This window comes from Furipterus horrens, unplaced genomic scaffold (assembly GCF_987537825.1).
Source record: "Furipterus horrens unplaced genomic scaffold, mFurHor1.1.pri manual_scaffold_11, whole genome shotgun sequence".
Classification (NCBI taxonomy): Eukaryota; Metazoa; Chordata; class Mammalia; order Chiroptera; family Furipteridae; genus Furipterus; species Furipterus horrens.
The window spans coordinates 58,049,519-58,071,338 of record NW_028327181.1 but is presented as its reverse complement, the minus strand read 5'-3'; the positions used below and the strand labels follow the sequence as shown (position 1 = coordinate 58,071,338).

Below are 21,820 nucleotides of genomic sequence, written 5' to 3'. Positions count from 1 at the left end.
TCAAGTCAGTGACCGTTTCCCCGTGATCACCCGCCAGAGGGCACCCTGCACATGAGGGTTCCGGAGGCTGTAGATGATTGGATTCAGCATGGGGTTGATGACAGTATTAAAAATTCCAACAGCTTTATCCTTGTCTGAAAGCTTGGCAGAACCTAGTCGCATGTAGTTGAAGATACCTGAACCATAGAATAGGGCAACCACAGTGAGATGGGAGCCACATGTGGAGAAAGCTTTCTTCCTGCCCCCCACTGAGCGGATTCGTAAAACTGCAGCTGCCACGCGGGCATAGGAAATGACAATGAGAGCCATGGGGGTACCTGCCATTATGAAACCAACAGCAAAGAGCAACTGCTCATTGAGTTGGGTGCTAGAACAAGATAGTGGGAAGAGTTGTGGGAGGTCACAGTAGAAGTGGTGAATCACATTGGAACCACAGAAGCTGAGCGTGGATATGGCCACAGTGTGGGTCAATGCATTGGTAAAGGCACAAGCCCAGGATACAGCTACCAATATCCTTTGGACCGTCTGGCTCATGCGGGTGCTGTAGGTGAGGGGCCGGCAGATGGCCAGGAATCGGTCATAGGCCATGGCTGTCAACAGGAAGCAGTCCACACCAGCCAACTGATGGAAGAAGAAAAGCTGTGTCAGGCAGGCTCCATAAGGAATAGCATGCTTGTGGGACAAGAGACGACCCAACATCGAAGGAACAGTGACAGTGATACATCCAACATCCAGCACAGACAGGTTCCCCAGGAAGAAGTACATGGGGGTGTGGAGTTTGGGCTCCACCAAGATGGCCGCCAGGATGCTCAGGTTGCCCCCGACTGTGACCAGGTAGGCAAAGAGGAAGAGCACAAAGACAACTGGTAGTAGCCCAGGTGTCTCCACCAAGCCCAGTAGGATGAACTCAGTAATGGCTGTTCCATTGGCCCCAGATTCTGGCTGCATTAGTTCCTGCAAGGAAAAAGCAAAGAAGTTATGAATCCATCCCCTCTATATATTTATTCAAAAGGAAAACATGCTTCTTTCTATGTGCTGAGCCCTTTACTAAGTTCCCCCTCTCCACGTAAGAACTTTCCTGCCCTCAAGGAGACATCACATATATTAACTATCTCACTACATTTTCCCCATACAGGTGTATGGACAGGTGGCATCACTCCCTCCCTGTCTTAGCTGAAAGAATCTATTTGCAGATGTTATGAAGGACAAAACCCTTGAGAAAAATAGATAAGTTGAAAGTGTATTTCTGATTTAAACAAGGCAGAGTAATTCTGGAACTTTGTCTTCTCAAAACACATCTCTTCTCAAGACAAGCAAAATAAGAATAAAAATACAGATTCTATCTTATAAGAAACTAGTAAATATCCTAAACTATAATGCACAATCTAGATGAAAGGACTTCAAGAATAGTGGAGATTAGACACAGAGAAGACTTCCAGCCAAGATGAAGGCCTAGACTGACACGCTCTGTCTCCCTCCACAATTAAGAAGGAATACAACTACTGCAAAACCAGAAATAATCAGAAGTTCCAGAAAATAAATGGAAGTCCAGCATATGAAGTTATAAAGAAGTGGTGCTCAACTGGATGGGTAGGAGAGGCAAAGCTGGAGCAGAGAGGTCAAGTTGTGCTGGCGGCAGCAGCAGCGGCAATGGCAGCAGGACGTCAGTAAGCACAGATACCTGTATTTAAGGGAAGGCGAGAAGCATCTGGGGAGCACCCCTGGCTGCAGACCGGGCCTGTCAATTTGAGGTTCCAAAGCTGGGGAAGGCAGACCCCCATTCCTCTAACTGTGAGGCCTGGAAGGGATGGGGACAGAGGAGGACGGTCCCAGTCTCTCAATGGAGAGCGAATGGCAGAAATCCATCTTGGGCTCCCACTCCCACAGAAAACGCCACAGCGTGGTGAGAAGTGTTGCCTGGTTGTGATGAGTTCTGGGGCTCTGCCCCCTATAACATAGGAGATGTGACAGCCCCATCCAGGAAGGAAAGGTAAACACAAAACTGTAAGAATGGTATAGATCATGATAGAGATCTCAGTGATGCAGCTGAACAGATAGCAAATATCTAATCTAATGAAGCAGCAGATAGAAAACCTTTCTGAGGCACAGTTCAGAGCTTTGATTATAAGAATGCTTACAGACCTAACAGCAGATCTTAAACAAGATGGGGAAAGAATGAAGGTTAGTCCTTCTGAAATGAGCAAAAACATATACAAAATTAGTGGTGAGGAAAAGAAAACCAAGGATCAAATCAACAAATCGGAACATAGAGAAGGAACAAACAGTCAACCAGTGCAGAAAGAGGAAACAAAAAGTGAGGAAAATGAGGAGAGGCTCAGAAACCTATGGGACAGCTATAAGTGGGCAAACATCCAAATCATAGGATTGCCAGACAGTGAAGAAGAAGAACTAGAAATTGAAAAATTATGTGAAAAAATAATGAAGCAGAACTTCCCTAACTTGGGGAAGAAAATAGGCTTACAGGTCCAAGGAGCACAGAGAGTTCCAAAAAAAACTAAACCCAGGGAGAACTGCACCATGACACATTAATATCAAAATGTCAAAAATTAAGGATAAAGAGAAAATCTTCAAAGCAGTAAGAGAGAAGAGAATTATGTACAAAGGGGTCCCAATAAGACTATCAGCTCATTTCTCAAAAGAAACTCTGCAGGCAAGAAGGGACTGCAAGAAATATTCAAAGTAATGAAAAGCAAAAACCTACAACCATGATTACTCTATCCAGCGAAGCTGTCATTCAGAATAGAAGGGCAGAGAAAGTGCTTCCAGGATAAAGTAAAACTGAAGGAGTTCATTAGATCCAAACCACTATTATATGAGATGTTAAAGGGACTTGTTTAGAAGAAGGAGGATAAAAACTATGAACATTAAAATGAAAACTTCATCACAACAACCATCAACAGAAGCTAGGGAATCAAAACAAAGGCAAACTAAGTAGGCAATGAGAGTGGGAAAGGAATTATAGGTATGGGAACATTATGGAGGAGGTCAGTGGGGAGGGGGAAGGGGAAAAGGGAGGAAGAAGGGGGAAAGGGAGAGAGATGATGCAGGAATTAAGGAGCAGAGTAGGAGGAAGTGTAGTGGATAGGAAGATGTTGAGAAGAACTATATGCACAACCAATGGGCATGGACTAAGGGGGGGGGGCAACTGGAGGGAGGGGTGTCACTGGGTTGAGGGGAACAAAGGGAAAAGAAATTGGGACAGCTATAACAGCATAATCAATAAAGCATATTAAGAAAATAAAGGATAGTGGAGTTTAAATAAGAAAGTGGCAGAAAGAGAAAAATCCATGACTGTATAAAAAGCTAGACAAATACAATTTTCCATAGAAAAAGATCACTTGCTAGGGAATAAAACCAAACCTTTGCCATAATGGGAGTAGGGTGCATATTATGGCATACAGGTAATTACCTCCTATGATCCTGAGCTAGACTCAAGGAGCAGGGGAGAGCTAAATAAAGAATCACACAGGCAAGCTGTATTTGCAAGCTGTAGAGAAAACATAGAGCTGGGGTGAGAGGTAAAGAAAAGACATCATTAACAATTCTAGTTAGCCATCTACATTGATTACAGACGAAGAAATACTAACATAATTACCCCTAATTTTGAACCATAAAGGTGTCAGAAGGTATAATAGTTATGCAAATGAATGCTCCAAATATCTGCTATTGATATATAGAGCAAAAAGTGCAGGACTATAAAGAGATATAGGCAGAAACAGGATAATAGCTAGTGGATTTTAGTGACTTTCATAATGGGTAATCTGACAGAAAATTAAGGCTAAAAAAACCACAATATAATTAATTAGTCAAGAGGTAGAACTGATATGTACACCATTCCCAAGTGCCCCTAAAACATTCACCCTCCAAAAATAAGACATATAAACCAGAAATTCAGCAAATTCCAAAAGAATAAATAATACATACAATAGTCTTTAATCACAATCCAATTTAAAGGAAAATTATTTTTATAAATAAATCCCAGTATTTTAAAAAATTCTTAAGAAAAATTTGGACAGAAGTTGGAATCAAAACAAAAACTAAGTAATATCTGGGGGAGAAGAAAATGGAGATAATGAAATCAACACACACTAGACCATAGGGATTATCACTAAATCAACGTTGAGAAGAGAATTAACCCTAGCTGGAGAGAAGCCTTATACCAAGGACAGACAGAAGAAACCACCTCACCACCACAAGACTGGTAGGCAGTGTGGAGGAGGCATGAGAGGGCTGACTGGGCTCCCACAGGTGGCAGCTGAAGTTCTAGAGGGATATTGGAGCAGCCAGGGTGTTCCCCCTGAGAAGTGTGGGGTCTAAACCCTAAGCTGGGCTCCCCAGACTACAGCACCAGAGCCAGAAAGGAACCCAGATAATATCCAGCTGTGAAAAGCAGCAGGGGCAGAGAGCCTCTTAAAGAGTTAACATTCAAAATTCAATTTGTAGTCACTTACCCTGGGCTCCGGCAGAGCAAGGGCAGAGTGGACTAGAGATAGTTGAGAGTCTGGGACTGGTGGCTCTTGGAAAACAACTGAAGGAACAGCTACCAGGATACCCATGCCCCATACTGCAAAAGCCATCTTTCTCAGACAGAGCATTCCTCTCCAAGTGGCATTAGCCTGAGGGGAAGCAATAGCCCCGTCCACAGGAATTACTCTGTCCCTCCCTGTGGTTCTTAAGCCGGACTTCTGTTTACAGCTTGATTAGATTCACAACTGGTCAGTTTAACAACTAATTAGTTTAACATCTAAGGGAAACTACAAAGAAGCAGCCAAAATGGGAAAACAAAGAAACAGACCCCAAATAAAGGAACAAGAGAATTCTGCAGAAGAACTAGATGAATGAGAAGCAAGCAATTTATCAGATAGAGAGTTTAGAGTAATGATTCTAAGGATACTCAGCAGCATACAAAAAGACATGGAAACCATAAAAAAGGACCAGTCAGAAATATAGAATGCAATATCTGAAATAAATAATATACTGGAAGGAATAAACAATAGGTTAGATGAAGCAGAGGACAGAATCAGTGTTTTGGAAGACAAGGTAGGAAAAAACACCCAGACAGAGCAGCAAAAAGAAAATAACTTTTAAAAATGAGGGGAGCTTAAGAAACATTTTGGACAACATGGAATGTAACAACATCCACATCATGACAATATCAGAAGGAGAAGAGAGTGAGCAAGGGATTGAGAACCCATTTAAAGAAATAAGGACTGAAAACTTTCTCAATCTGGCGAAGAAAAAAGTCATGCAAGTCCAAGAAGCTCAGAGAGTCCCAGACAAATTGGACCCAAAGAGGCCTACACTGAGACACATCATAATTAAGATAACAAGGCTTAAAGACAAGGGGAATATCCTAAAAGCCACAAGAGAGAAGCAGGTAGTTATCTACAAGGAAGCACCAATTAGACTGACATCTGATTACTCGACAAAAACATTTAAGGCCAGTAGGGAGTGGCATGAAATATTCAAGGGGATGAAAAGCAAGGACCTACAACCAAGGCGACTTACCCAGCAAGGTTATCATTTAAAATTGAAGGAGAAATAAGGAGCTTCCCAGACAAGAAAAGCTAAAGGAGTTTGTTAACACCAAACCAATGCTGCAACAAATGCTAAAGGGGTTGCTTTAAGAAGAGGAGGAAGAAAAATAGAAAAAAAAAAATACAGAGGAAAACAGTCTAACAATAAAATGGCACTATGTACATATCTATCAACAATCACCTTATATGTAAATGGCTTAAATGCTCTAACCAAAAAACACAGGGCCCCTGAATGTGTAAGAAAACAAGACCCATATATATGCTGCCTCCAAGAGATCTATATTAGATTAAAAGACAGACTAAAAGTAAAGGGATGAAAAAAGATACTTCATGCAAATGGAAAAGAAAAAAAAAAAGCTGGGGTAACAGTACTTACATCCAACAAACTAGACTTTAAAACCAAGGCTATAATAAGAGATAAAGAAGGACACTACATAATGATAAAGGGAACAATCCAATAAGAGAATATAACCCTAGTAAACATTTACAAACCCAACATAGGAGCTCCTAAATATGTAAAGCAAATCTTGATGGACATAAAGGAGAGATCAACAGAAATAAAGTCATAGTTGGGGATTTGGATACTAATTTTGTATCCTGGTACTTTGCTGAATTCATTTATCAGTTCCAATAGTTTCTTGGTGGAATCTTTGGGGTTCTCCATGTACAGTATCATGTCATCTGCAAATAAAGACAATTTCACTTCTTCCTTCCAATTTCGATGCTTTTTATTTCTTCTTCTTGTCTGATTGCTGTGGCTAGGACTTCCAGTAGTATGTTGAATAAGAAAGGTGAAAGCAGACATTCCTGTCTTGTTCTGATCTTAATGAGAATGCTTGTAGTTTTGCCCATCGAGTATGATGTTGGCAGTGGGTTTGCCATACATGGCCTTTATTATGATTAGGTATGTTCCCTCTATTCCACCTTTGCTGTCATAAGAAAAAATGCTCAATATCATTCATCATCAGAGAAATACAAATTAAAACCATGATGAGATACAATCTCACACCTTTCAGAATGGCTATTATCAACAAACCAAGTAACAAGTGCTGGAGAGGATGTGGAGAAAGGGGAGCCCTTTTGCACTGTTTATGGGAATGCAGGCTGGTGCAGAAACTGTGGAAAGCAGTATGGAGATACCTCAAAAAATTAAAAATGGATCTGCCTTTTGATCCAGTGATTCCACTTCTGGAAATATATCAGAAGGAACCCAAAACACTAATTCGAAAGAACATAAGCACCCCTGTGTTCATTGCAGCATTATTTACAATCGCCAAGATATGGAAGCAGCCCAAGTGTCCATCAGAAGATGAGTGGATAAAACAACTATGGGACGTTTACACAATAGAATTCTACTCAGCCAAAAAAAAAAAAAAAGAAGAAGAACATTTTACCCTTTGTGACAGTATGGATGGGTCTAGAGAACATTATGCTAAGTGAAATAAGCCAGTCAGAGAAAGACAAATACCATATGATTTCACTTATATGTGGAATCTAATGAACAAACTGAACTAATAAGCAAAACAAAGACAGGCTCACAGATGGAGAGCAGATGATAGTTAGTTGTGGGGGGCAGGTTAGGAGGTGGAGGGTTGAGCAAAAGGAAAAAGGACTCATGGGCATGGACAACAGTGTGGTGACTGCTGGGGGAAGGGAGTATAAGGGGACTAAATGGCAATGGAAAAAATACAATGAAGATTAAATTTAAAAATAAATAAAATAAAATAAAGAACCAAAGCAAAAAGTGTACTCCTTAAACAAGAAATAGAAGACAAGACTTTGGCATCTCATAGGGACAGAGTAACACTGAGATATAGATTTGATTACTGGTGACTTCCATCAATAATTGAGAGCAGGATCTACTGTCTTAGCTTAGAAACTCACAGAAAAAACAAGACATAATTATATGGCTCCCTGTTGGTAAGTTTCCAACCATGAGTAAATGAATTTCAGTCACTTATAAGGGTAAATACCTTTATGTGTTCTGAAGCTTGTCAGAATAATAGATGTTTCCCAGCATTTTGGAATTGCATGTTATGTGGCAGGGGAATAGCTCACTGTCTCTGCCAGGGTGGGAGGTGGGGAACGTCATGTGTGACTTAAGAATCAAATTTGTAGACATTCTTGCTCCTCATATGTTATCTTTGAATACCCTCCTACACCACAGGGTCTCATTCCCTCTGTCACAAACGATATCTGTTATTTCAGAACACCGCAATGCTTTACCTCAAGCCAAAGGAAAATTGCCAAATAGAGATGAAGAGCCTTTTGGGGGAAAAAAACTGCTCTTAAAATGTTTACTTTCTAATACCTAATGGTTTTAAATCATATCTTATTAGCCTAGGAGACAATAAAAATTAAAAATAAAAAAAAAACAAAGAGAAAGAAAATTGATTAAATGATCAAATCAAGAAATTAGAAAAAGAACTATAAGAACTGGATAGAGGTTGGTAAAAGTGTGCGAACTTTTAGTTAAAAAAGAATAAGGTTTAAGGATCTAATGTATAACATGGAGACTATTGTTGATAATACTGTATTGCATCACTGAAATTTGCTAAGAGAACTTAAGTGCTCTCTCCCAAAAAGGTAACTATGTGAGGTGATGGATGTGTTAATTAAGTCAATTGTAGGAATCCTTTCACGATGTAAATGTATGTAATCATCATGTTGTACACTTCAAACATACCACAATTTTATTTGTCAGTTATACCTCAAAAAAAGATGAGGAAAAAAAAAACATTTTATAAGCTTAAAAAAAAAAGACAAGTCCGGGAATAGACCAAAGGTAATACAGGAATTTAGTACATGATGTAAGTGGCATCTTAAGTAAATGGGAAAATGTATTATTCAGTAAAAGCTATGAATGGGGGTAATAATACAGCTATCTGGGAAAAACATAAGTTGTGTACATACCTCATTTATTTTGCAAATAAATTCTAAATGGATCCAACATTTAAATGCAAAAATTAAAATTATTGAGGGGAAAATGGAGAATTTTAATAGTGCAAGGATGGCTCAAAATGTAGAAAAAGCTTTAAAGTGACCAAAATTGATTAACCTATTAAAATTTTAATATTCCAGCAAATTGGCTAAGCTGGAACTATATTTCCCAAATTCCATTCTCTGTATGGCTCCCAGTTAGAGTTGGCCACAGGGGAATTTGCATGGTAGTCGTAAGGTAGAATTGAAAAGGAAAAGAGGAAATTTGTCAATATTTTTCAAAATTACAAATGTGTTTTTTCTTTTACCCAGTGATTCCACTTCTCATAATTTATCTAACAGATAAGTGGTCACAGGTAAAAAATGACTTATGTGTGAGGCTATTTGAGGCATCACTGTTGGTAATAGCAAATAATTGAAAACAACTGTTCATTATTAGAGGGCTGACTAAATTCATTATGTCATATCCTTATAAAAGAATACTATACAGCTATACAAAACAGCTCTATCTGTGCTAATTTGAAAGACATCAAAACCATACTATTAAATGTAAAATACAACTTGTAGAATGAATATAATATGCTTTGGTTTACATTGAAAAGGAGGAAAAGAACACACACATATGCACACTAATACTACACAATATAGTATTATCTTAATATTAATACACACACAAATACACACCCTCACACACACAGAAACATGACTTGAGGGAAATATCAAAGTTTATCAGTGGTTTGAGTGATAATTCAGGTGATTTTTATTATCTTCTTTCTACTCTTCTCTACTTTCTGATTTGTCTACAATTACTAGATTATTTTAATATTTTTATAAAGTACCACCACCTGGGCATGATCATGACATAACTGTTAAGTCCCACATTATAATAAACTAACTGAATGAAAGAGAAACCAGAAACCCTTCCCCCATGATTTCCACTGTATCATCAATACTGAGAGAATTTCCTGGGAGCATTCCCAGGTACTAATCATAGCTAACAGTTACTAGTTGGGGTTAGGCACTGTGTACAGTTCTAATTGCTTTATGTGTATTAACTCATTTATTCTTCACAACCTCCCTATTAGGTGGATATCATTTTTAATCTCTGTTTTACAAAGAACGTGTCACATAAAGCAAGTGGCAGAGGCAGGATTTTAACCCATGTAGTCTGACTCCAGAGTCCCTGTTCTTAACCTTTACACATACCACTGCTCTAAGAAACGCAAGATTTCTCAAGCATCATAAAGCCATGTCCTTCTGCAATTCTCTCAAACTCTACTTCTGACTCATTCTTATGCCTCAAAGACCCACTCCCACAATCACTATACCTGTGCCTGTGTAGACCCCAAAGTCTTGCCGTGCAGGCTGCAATAGCTGAAGTCCAAACAAGTGCCTTGGGTGGATCATGGTCACAGTCAGCACCTGCCCTCCCTGATTTCCCTTTTTATTTTAACCCACGTCATCAGATTGAAAACTTGGTGACTTCCTATATCCCCACCTTTGCTTATGCTATTTCCTCTATATGAAATATCCTTCCTCCAGCATCCCATGGTCAAAGACTTCAAGACTCATCTCAGATGCTCCCTCCTTCAGAAATACCTCCCTGATCTGTGCCCATTTGAAAGAGATTTATTCTTCAACATTCCCACTGCACTTTGTCTTGCACATGGCACTCACCACTGCACCTTCTGGCACAATCATGTAGTGATTCAGTGTAGTTCCGGTCAGAACATGGCTGCAGCAGGACTGCCCACTTGGATTTTTGACATATGCAAATTAACCTGGTTCCATCCTCTCTTATAGGAAATGAAAACGAACATTGCTCGTTCCTAGAGAAATGTCGATGGACCTAGCACAATATATTGACTGGCCTGCTGGGTGAAAAGCTGGGCGATGAAAATGACCTGCTGAATGTGTTAATAGGTAAACTCGCCCTAACCGAAATGTGTGCTTGGCAAAGTGTGGAGCTGGTGCATGCAGACGCACAGACAGGTGATTCCTACAGGCCCTTGTAAGTGACCTGGAGTCTCCACTCCCTCTTCCTTTCCTTCTCCCTCTTTCCTATTCCCCCATTTCCTTGCTCCAATGTACCCTCAAGTTGGTCCAGGGGTTTTCTCTTTCCTCCACCTCCTCCCCTGTTTTCCCTCAATAAACATGTTGCTTGATCCTAGAATCGTCTCTGGGTGATTTCTCAGAGCAAGGCTGCCTGACAGCTCCTCTAGTCCAGTTTAAGAAGAAGATTCAGGTCTGATTCAATTTTAGGAACTATATGCATAAATTCATTTTAGCTATGTATCACTTCATAAATAAAAGAATATATTCTGACAAAGAAGGCATCATTGTGGCCTAGAGCAGTGTAAGGAAAGGGTTTCTGGGTGAGTGGTAATTTGTGCTAGACTTGGAAGAATTGATACCATTTGGAAGAGGTGAAGAGTTGCGAGAAAGGCACAAGGTTAGTGCCAGAGAGGCGACCCCTTCACTCGACTAGATGGGGCATGCAGTTGTAGCAACCCACACACGGATACAGGTTTTCATATAAATTTCTCACATATTTTCTGTAATCAGAAGAAATATTTCTTAAAAATAACAGGTCATGAGCTGCTGGCTAGTCTTCAGTCAATAAGGGAAGAACTTCTAAATCCTGAGTTGTCCATCGGTCTCTCCATCCAGGACATCTGTGCTGATGAAATCACTAGAGTGATCATCAGTGAGGAGTCCCTTCTAGATCACTCACTACTCTGGGTGTCCTCCTGCAGTTCTAGTATTCAGGCTTTCTACTATGCAGTAACCGCTTCCTGCTCTGAAGTGCCAACCGGTCCTTCACGCACTAGGGTTGCACTTAGGGACCTGGTCAGGCTGCCTGGGAAGGACTGGGTTCTGAGCAGGGAAGCTGAACACTGAATCTCATCCCACTCACCCCTAACACAGTTTTAAAAAGACCAAGCTTTCATCTAAAAGAGAGGGAATGGTAAAGATGCCTGGAGGAGGAACCTCAGTCTCTGGGTTATAGTCCCAGCTCTTCCACTCACCTGATAGAGCACCCTGAGCAAGTCTCTTATCTTTGCTAGTGGAGGCCAGTGAGGTCTTATGCAAAGGGATGTAAAGGGGGTGAGAATCTGCCCAAGCTCAGTCAGCTACTCTGGGGGCAAGTAGAGGGCTATATATGTGGAAATGGGATAGAGAGAGGCGGAGACCATCTCTGACATGGCACTTCTCCACCATCGTGTTATCCCCATGGGACCTCAAAATTAGCCCAAAATAGGGGAGAAGAACAGGGGAGAGCTAAGGACAGGTAAATAATACAAGCCCTAATAAATACTATAGCCTCAGGCCCCTGTGGTGATTTAGAGCTTCTCCAAACCTCATCCCTACCCCCCATATTAATCTGCGGGGATAATTAGGGCAGTTACCATAATAACTCTATTAAACATCTAGGACATGAGGGAGCTGTTTGCCTTCGCAAAGTCACCCAGGGAACTAGAGGGGGAGTCAGGACTGAATCTGGGTCCCCAGACTGAAGGTTTTGCTTCTGCAGTTGTCTAGTCCAAATGTGACCTGTGGGCAGAAACAAGCTGACTCCTAAACCTGGGGATGAGGAAGAAACCCAAGAAAGGAGGCAAATGCTGGAGAAACTTTTTTAAACATCAAATTCTTAATGAACCCTCAGGAGCAAAGTACATTCTCACCCGGGGCCTGTTAGTGAAGGCCGCAGAGGCTATACCTTGGGAGTCACGTAATGACTGAGAGTTGGCAGAAGCACTGTGCTTGCCACGAGAGCCTGGGGCCCCTGGGAACTTGTGCCCTACCACAAGCTTCTGGGCCAGGGCCTTAGAAGATGACAGTCTAGTGACAAGGATGAGGAAACTGGAGAGGTTGTGTCGTGCCATCCTGGGTCTCCCATGTCCCCCTCAATTAATTACTCCCATCTCCCACGTGATAGCCCGTTCTCTTTGGGAAGACTGCTGGACTTTGTAGATGAACAGACCTGCTCTTCCAGTTATCAGCAGCTACTAAACCCCATTGGACCCCAGTTTTATTACCTATAGAATGAGAGTAATATCTCCTCTTCAGGTTGCTGGGAGGATTAAATGAAGTAATACACTAAGCTCCTAGTAGAAGACCACCAATGTGTTTACTAACATAATAATTGGTAACATTTATCATGTGCTTGTTATATATGTTACAACATATCATGAGCTTTCTACACACCAAATCCCAATCAACCCTTTCAACAATTCCATGAGGTAGATACCTTTATTATTTATATTTTACAGATATATAAATTGAGGTTCAGAGTGATTCAGTCATTTTCCTAAGGCCACAGAGTTAGAACTTTGAGGAATTGGGGCTCAAATGTATTAGTCTGATTCCAAGGTGTATGATCTCAACAGTTATGCTATGTGATTTATTTTCCTACCCCCTTCCAATTAATCTTTCTCCCCCAAAACATTGTACTTTTTGCTTCTATTGTTTGTGGTAAATATTGTTTCAAATATACCACAGACTAGGCTCTAGGCATGGGCCTAAAGCATTCAATGGTCAGTAATGGCAGCCTTAGCTCCGCCCCAGTAGCTCAGTCTGGTGCACCGAGATTGCCTTCCAGCTGCTACATCCAGTGCAACTCTCTAGTTCTCCCACTATATCTGCTGTGTATTTTCCATGCAAAGACTTTTAGACTTGGTGGTTTTATTGAGAGTTGACTCTCCAGTGTTAGGCTTGCATTGTGGGCTTAGGGATGTAATGCATGAATGTTAAGGCTTTTCATCATTCAGTAACATTTTTCTAAACATAAAACTGTAAAAATACTAAACATAAACATTATAAATGATAGTAGAAGCTTAAACAGCAATAAAAATCCACAAAGAAATTAAATATATGTTTAAAACATAATTATTGAGTAAAAGAGAGACACTGCTACTACAGTATTATATTAATGTAAGAACCAGCCTTCATATTAATTTTCAGCCATTAATTATTTAGTGGTCAGAGATCTTTAAGCCTTGAACCAGTTTAAAGTTGTGATGGACAGGTAGTGCTGCTGTTATGGGATGAATTTTTGTGTCCCCTCAAATTCAAATGTTGAAATCCTAACCCCTAAAATGATGGTGTTAGGAGGTGGGGCCTTAGACAGAGTGGAGACCTCGTGAAAGGGGTTAATGCCCTTTAAAAGTGACCTTAGAGAGCTTCCTCACCCCTATGTCATGTGAGGACACAATGAGAAGATTGTCCAGGAGGTGAACCCTCACCAGGCACTGAATCCGTTGGCACCTCGATCTTGGACTCTCCAGCTTCCAAAATTGTGAGAGATAAATTCCTGTTGTTTATAAACCATTCAGTCTATGGTATTCTAGCAGTCTGAACAGACTAAGACAGCCAGCCACCATGTGCCACCAGAAGCAGAAACAAATCATTGTTAAAATAAATGAATGACCTTTGGAAAAAGACACCTTCTCTCTGAAGTGTTAAATTATTCATATAAATAACTTCATTAAAACTGAGTCTGACAAGCACACAGTCAAAGAAAGCCAGATATATTCATTTTCTACAGATGCCATAACCAAGTACTACAGACTGGATGGCTTAAAACAATGGAAATTTATTGTCCACAATTCTAAAGGCTAGAAGTGTAAAATGAAGGTATAGGAAGGGCTATGTTCCCTTTGAAACCTGTAGGGGAATCTGTCCTACCCTCATACTAGCTTCTGATGGTTTACCAGCAATCTTTGGAACTCCTCTGGTTAAAACTATATTATTCCAACGTCTGTCTTCTCCATCATATGGACTTCTCCATGTGTATCTGTGCCATTCTCCTGGTGGCTGTCCTCTTAGAAAGACACTGGTCGTATTGGATTAGGAGCCTGTTCTACTGCAGTATGACCTCATCTTAACATAATCAATTACATCTGCAGTGACCCGATTTTCAAATAAGGTCACCTTCTGAGGTTAGAACATAACATATCTTTTTTGGAAGATACAATTCAACCCATAACAGCAGGCACACATAAGAACAAAGCATCATGATTAGAAAGAACTAGAAAAGGAAGACAACAAAAAGACCCACAAAGACTTTAGATATTAAAATGCATAGATCATATACAGCTATGCTTACTCTGTTTAAAGTAATTTAAAAAACTTTCAAACACCTGTAGAACAAAAACTATGAAAAGCGATTTGGAATAGATTCTAAAAACGTCATAGAACTTCCATAAGTAAAACATATAAAAACTTAAAAAATCAATGGACAGTTTTGGCAGTTGAATAGACAGAGCAGACTAGAAAATTACTGAACAAGAATATACACTAGAAGAATTTATGCAAAGTGTAGCACACAGATACTTTTTAAAAATGAAAAATGAAGACTATAAGAAACATTAAGGATAAATATAAAAAGATAGGTGAAGAATACATTTAATTGGAGCTCTAGAAGTTGTTCAAGATCATGAAGAAACAATAATACTTAGAGAGTATTGTCCATAAGTTTATTTAAAATATGTATCTGAAAACATAAAAATATTGAACTTCCAATTGTTAGAAGGCATCAAAAGCAAAGATGAAAGAAAAATTACAAATTGGGAGACTTTGTGGAATTATCTGCAAAATGTATGGCCAAAGGTTCCTGGCCACAATACATAAAAAGTTTCTATAAATTATTAAAAATTAATGATTCAGTAGAAAAAGAGACAAATTAAAAAACATTTCCCAGGTCATGACATCAGCAAAATGACAGGATATGTGATCCCAATGTTCATTCCCCAAACAATGCAAAACAACAAAAACAGTAAGTAAACAACTAAAAATCAATGAAAATAACTCTGGGAAAGTTCTGAACTACGAAGAAGCAGTCTCAGAATCCCCTCTAAACCCAGGGATGGAGGGTGGCCCCATGAAACAATGAACGGGGATTTTACCTGCATCATCCCTTCCCCCCAGAGCAGCTTGGCACCAAGAGGGGTCTCCTTGGAGGAATTTTACCCAATCATGGGAAAAAAGGAGAGCAGGAGAACCCCCACAAGACTCATCACCACTGTGGGAGTTTGCAGACTTTGTTACCAAGGACCCCCAGTCTTCCCCAGTGCTGAACCCAGCTGATGGCGCTGCCTGGAGTCCCTGTCCCTGTGTCTCCTCCCCAGAGCTAGACTGTCTCTGGATGAGACCTGACTCCAGGGGCCCCAGTCACTTTTGTGTCCTGCTCTCTGAGACCTCACCTTCTATAGGACAGGTGCTGCTGATGCTCTGCACCCTACCCTCTGGGTTCCAAGTCACAGCTTTGACCCACCATCACCAGGACAACCTGGGCTGCTCTTGTCTGCAGCCTGAGTCCTAAGGAGAAGCTTTGACCAAAATGGACATTTTTCCAAAGAAGACATACAAATTGCCAACAGGTATGTGAAAAGGTGCTCAACATTACTAATCATGAGGGAAATGAAAGTCAAAACCACAATGAGATATCACCTCATACCTGTTAGGTTGCTATCATCTAAAAGACTCATTTCTGTGCCATTCCTGGATCTAGCTGATTACCTGAGACTGATACCCAGGAATCTGTGTGTTCAACAAGCTCCCCAGGTGATGCTTCTGAACAAGCTGGCAGGCTTCTAAAACCCCAGCTAATCAGAATCAGAATTTCTGGGGGTGGGACCAGGCCCCAGAACTTCTGAATGCTCCCCTGCTGCAGCCAAGGCTGAGAATAATGGGTTTAAAGAGCCTATCATCAGTAAATCAACAAACAAGTATTGGTGAGGATGTGGGGGAAAGAGAACCCTTGTGCACTGTTTATTGGGGTGTAAATTGGTGCAGCCACTGTGGAAACAGTATGGAGCTCCCTCAAAAATGTACCATCTAATCCAGTAATCCTACTTCTGGTTATCCACCTGAAGAATACAAAATCATTGTCTCAAAGGGCTACCTGTACTCTCACGTTCACTGCAGCATTATTCACAATAGCCAAGATATGAAAGTAACCCAAACGTCCTCTGTCAGATGATTGGATGAACAAAATGTGGTGTGTATAGACAAAAAACGTTACTCAGCCACAAAAAGAAGGAATTACTGCCACTGTGACAACATGGATGGAATTTGATGGCATTACACTGAGTGAAGTAAGCCAGACAGAGACATATTCTGTATGGTATCACTTGTATTGGAATCTTTTTTAAGCCAATTTCATAGAAAGAGAGAGTAGAATTTTGGTTGCCAACGACTGGGGTAAAGGAGAAATGGGGAGATGTAGGTCAAAGGGTACACCTTTCAGTCATAAAATGAGTAAATTCTGAAAATCTAACGTACAGTGTGTGACTATAGTTAATAATACACTATTGTATACTCGAAATTTGCTGAAGGTAGACTCAGCATTCTTACCACACATGCACAAAAAAGTTAACTATGTAAGGTGATGGATATGTAAATTACCTTGATCTTGGTAATCATTCCACAGCGTATATCAAATCATCACATTGTACACTTTGAATATATACAATTGTATTTTTCAATTATTCCTCAAAAAAAACTTGGGAAAAAATAATTTCCAGTGAGGAAATACTAATGGGTTGTATAAGTCAGCTCAGGACTCTATAAAAAAATATTATAGACTGGGTAGTTTAAACAACAGAAAATAACTTTCTTACAGTGCTGGAAGCTGGAAGTCTGAGCTCAGGGTGCCAGTGTGAGCTCTCCTGCTGGCTTGCAGAGAGCCACGTCACCCTACATGCTCCCCTGGCAGGGGAGAGAAGGTGTTCTCTCTCTCTCTCTCGCTCTCTTCCTCTCTTATGATGCCACAGTCCTATCGGATTAGGGCCTCATCCTAATTTAACCTTAATTACTTCCTAAAGACCCTATCTCCACACAGTCACATTGGGGGTGGGGGGCTGGGTAGGGCTTCAGCATATGAATTTGATGGGACACAATTCAATCCGTGTCATGGATAATAAAGATTTGAAAATACACTCAACATTATGTGGACATCAAAGACATGCATATTAAAATAATAGTTGGTCATTTTCAGCCACTACATTGTCAAAAAATAGAAGTATTTATTTATAATAGCCACTGTTAACAAAGGTGCAAGCCATTTCACTCAACAATGGAATAATAAAATAGTGCTATTTTTTGCAGGCTAAGAGGAAAATATTTATCAAAAGTGTAATTTTTAATTTTTCTCAACTCAGGAATCTTATTAAAACTTATTTTATGGAAATTCTTGCAGGATAATAGAAACACATTTTTAAAGAATAATCTTTATACTTTACCTTATTGATTATAATTGCAGTAAATCTAGAAACAATTTAAATTTCTTCAAAAGAAATATGGTTAAGTAAATTATAATTAATGCATAAATTAACACTAGGCAGTCATATAAATGGATAAGGTAAGGTTTTAGCTATTTGGAGGGTAAAAAAATGACATAATATACTCTTATTGATATAAAATATACAATTTGTTTATATTATATAAACATGTTTATATTGATATAAAATTTTGCAAACATGTTTATAGATGTATGAAAAACAAGTCAGGTAAGCACCAAATTCTTAACAGTGGTTTCTCCTGGAAAATTAAATTGTTGAGGATGAGAACAGACAGGGTAAATAAAGGCTTTGACTTTAATTTTCCACTAGTAAAATATTGTTTTATTTTTATTTCTATAATTACATTTTCTAATAAAAATTTTAAAATCAATGGATATTTCCACTTTAGAAAAAAGAAGCTACCCAACAGGAACTATAAACTCTTCACTGTTAAACACCCTGGAATCTTGCAATGTAGGCAGGGTACTGGAAATCAGTGTCTCAAATTATACTGTACAAGGCCTGGATCCTTGTGTGGAATTCTGTGTAAGAGCAGGTTGGGGAGCTGTTTCAGGGGAAGCCTAACCAAAGGATAATACTTGGCACGAGTTTAAAGAGAATCTTTGCTGGTGTATTGTTGGGGACCCAGGCAGAAAATGAACAAAGCGTCCTTCCTCTAGGACCACTAGTCTCCCAAGATACAGAGCTTCCTGGGTTCTGCCTCTGTTGGAAGTGAAAAGGGTAGCTAGGACAAAAAGGCAATGAGCCAAAGGTGTGATCTACAGAAGCTGCACACCCTTTATTAGGGACAGTGTCCTAGGGAACAAGAAGTCTCAGGAGACAAAAGTCATCTGGCTGAAGGATCTAGGAAAGACAAGGACCAGTCACAGTGGTTCCACCCTCCTGAGATACCTTCACACAAGGGCTTGCTTCCCCGTGAGCACTCTACGCAGGGCGCCCTGCACATCAGGGTTACGAAGGCTGTAGATGAGTGGGTTCAGCATGGGGCTGATGACAGTGTTGAGGATGCCAATCCCTTTGTCCTTGTCTGAAGCATCCACTGAGCCCAGACGCATGTAGCTGAAGACGCCTGTCCCATAGAAGATGCCCACCACAGTGAGGTGGGAGCCACATGTGGAGAAGGCTTTCTTCCTGCCCTCGGCAGACCGGATTCTCAAGACTGCAGCCACCACGTGGATGTAGGAAGTGACAATAAGAATCACAGGTGCACCTGCCATTAGGATACCCAGACCAAAGAGCAGCAGCTCATTGAGTTGGGTGCTGGAGCAGGAGAGCTGGAAGAGCTGTGGGAGGTCACAGTAGAAGTGATTGATCTCATTGGGACCACAGAAGTTGAGAGTAGATATGGCCACAGTGTGGGTCAATGCATTGATAAAAGCACAGGCCCAGGACACAGCCACCAAAATCCTCTGGACCATCTGGCTCATGAGGGTGCTGTAGGTGAGGGGCCGGCAGATGGCCAGGAATCGGTCATAGGCCATGGCTGTCAACAGGAAGCAGTCCACACCAGCCAACTGATGGAAGAAGAAAAGTTGTGTCAGGCAGGCTCCATAAGGAATAGCACGTTTGTGGGACAAGAGACGACCCAACATTGAGGGAACAGTGACGGTGATACATCCAACATCCAGCGCCGACAGGTTCCCCAGGAAGAAGTACATGGGGGTGTGGAGTTTGGGCTCCACCAAGATGGCAGCCAGGATGCTCAGGTTGCCCCCGACTGTGACCAGGTAGGCAAAGAGGAAGAGCACAAAGACAACTGGTAGCAGCCCAGGTGTCTCCACCAAGCCCAGCAGGATGAACTCAGTAATGGCTGTTCCATTGGCTCCAGATTCTGGCTCCATGGGTCCCTGTAGAAGGCATACCATAGTGAAAAGGACCAGTCTTTCCAATTTGGTTATTCAATAAAAGTATATTGACTCACTTTCATATGCCAAGCCATAGTATAAATTCCCAGTGTCCTAGTGGTTATTTTCCCACTCCTCAAGCCACACCTCACTCGCTAACCCTCTCTCTGTCTTCACTTCAGTCTTTATGCAGCTTCTAGGTGAGTTGCCTGGTGCCATAACTACCTTGGACTTCCCCCACCTCCTCATGAAAGTATATAAATTTTTATTTCCTTTGTTCCTTAGAATCAAGGAATGAGATCCTCCCACCAACAACCTATATGAAGAGATTTGGGGGACGGGAGGTAAATAATGCTAAAAGTAAAAATGAACAGATAGTAAAATAAAAAGGAACTAAAGGATTGATCATAAGTCCTTATAAAAATATTGCAAAGAAATAAATACCTAGAAAATATCTAATCAAGAAAAATGTAGCCCTGACTGGTGTGGCTCAGTGGGTTGGGCATAGTCCCACAAAGCAAAATGTTGTTGGTTCAATTCCCAGCCAGGGCACATGCCTGGGTTGCCAGTCCTCAGCTGGGGGCATGTGAGAGGGAATTGATCGATGTTTCTCTTGTACATCGATGGTTTGCTTCCTCTCTTTCTCCCTCTCTTCCTCTCTCTCTAAAAATAAATAAATAAAATCTTTCTTTAAAAAATTGAAAGAAAAAGAAAACTATAAAAATACACAAAATTAGGAATTGAAATGGTGGTATAATTATGGACCAAAAATAAATCAAATAATCATAGAATGCTACCTGCTCCTAAGTTTGAACAATTGATTCAAGAACAGTCCCCACACCACATAAACTAGCTACAAATGAAAGAAAATAGAAGAAATATTGTCAATAATGTACTTCCATGTGTAGGCTACAGGCTTACATACTACTTATGCAAATTATGTTAAATTATCAGTGTGAATAAATTACCATGTAACAAACTTTTCTCACTTAGAAAACAAATGAAAGCTTTCCAATTAATTTTTTTTTTAAATTTTGGTTTTTCAATTACAGTTGTCCCCTTTTCCCCTAGTTTCTCTCCCCCACCCAACCCACCCCCTCTCCCACAATCATATCCCTCCCCGTTGTCCATGTCCATGAGTCTTTTATACAGGCTCTTTAATTAAACCCTTTCCTTACTTATCCCCCTTCTCTCCCTCCAATTAACTTTTAAAAGTAGAAAATCTTAATACTAAAATGTAACACTAATAGCCAAAAAATTATTCTACACTACCCTTATTGATAATATGTATATAAAAATCTTAAGTACAATAAATGAAACCCACAATTATATAGTAGGTTTTATAGGAAAAAAGATGATTTAATATTGGTAAATCTCTTTTTATATAATAGCATATTAATTGGTTTAAAAAGATGATAATTTTCTAAAAGGCAATTCATAAATGTCTACATAGCTTTCTGATGTAGAGAAAAAAAGAAAAAAAACACTCTTGCATTTGCTTAAAATGAAAGCACACTACTTTATGTGATGGGGCATGTCCCCTAGAAATCTGTATCATTCATAATGATGAAGTAGTAGTGAAGCAAGAAGAAATGGCCTTTGTTACTTCAAGTATTTCTCATTATTCTAAAGTTCTAGGCAAAGAGAAATAAAATGTTTAAGTAATAGAAATGAGAAAGAAAAGAGTAATTTGGAAACAATAAAATTGTCTAAATAGAAAACCCAAGAGAGGAAAAATAAAAACTAGAAAACTCAGAATTATTAAGATATTAGCAACATAAATTTAAATATATATATATATATATATATACAAGTCAATAGATACCTTATATACCAACAAGAGTCAGCTACTAAGCCCCAAAGTTCCAATTGTAAGGTGAAATTTTATAATATAAAATGAAAGTACTTCCAGTCAAGATGGCAGTGTAGGCAGACATGGCTCACCTCTTCACACAACCACATCAAAATTACAACTAAAATACAGAAGAACAATCACTCAGAACCAACAGAAATTGAATTGAATGGAAGTCTGGCAACTATGGAATTAAGGAAACCACATCCACCCAGACAGGTAGGAGGGGCACAGATGTCAAACAGGCTGGTCCCAAACCCATGTGTGGTGAATAAAAATTTGGGAGGGATATCTCAAGAGCAAGGACTCCCAGCCCCACAC

At 40.0% G+C, this 21,820-nt stretch overlaps 2 protein-coding genes across 2 annotated transcripts; both read right to left on the bottom strand.

The window, feature by feature from the left end:
* Window positions 1–957, bottom strand: LOC149997844 (olfactory receptor 3A1). The gene has a single exon (XM_090292064.1). It carries the CDS (start codon window positions 946–948, stop codon window positions 1–3), a length of 948 nt encoding a protein of 315 aa, XP_090148190.1. The 5' UTR covers window positions 949–957.
* Window positions 958–18,696: 17,739 nt separating this feature from the next.
* On the bottom strand, window positions 18,697–19,644 carry LOC149997843 (olfactory receptor 3A1-like). The gene has a single exon (XM_090257511.1). It carries the CDS (start codon window positions 19,642–19,644, stop codon window positions 18,697–18,699), a length of 948 nt encoding a protein of 315 aa, XP_090113637.1.
* Between the last annotated feature and the right edge of the window lie 2,176 nt (window positions 19,645–21,820).

What these genes read in the sequence shown, in the direction of transcription:
- LOC149997844 (XM_090292064.1), bottom strand. Translation starts at nt 948, where the DNA reads ATGCAGCCAGAATCTGGGGCCAATGGAACAGCCATTACTGAGTTCATC.
- LOC149997843 (XM_090257511.1), bottom strand. Translation starts at nt 19,644, where the DNA reads ATGGAGCCAGAATCTGGAGCCAATGGAACAGCCATTACTGAGTTCATC.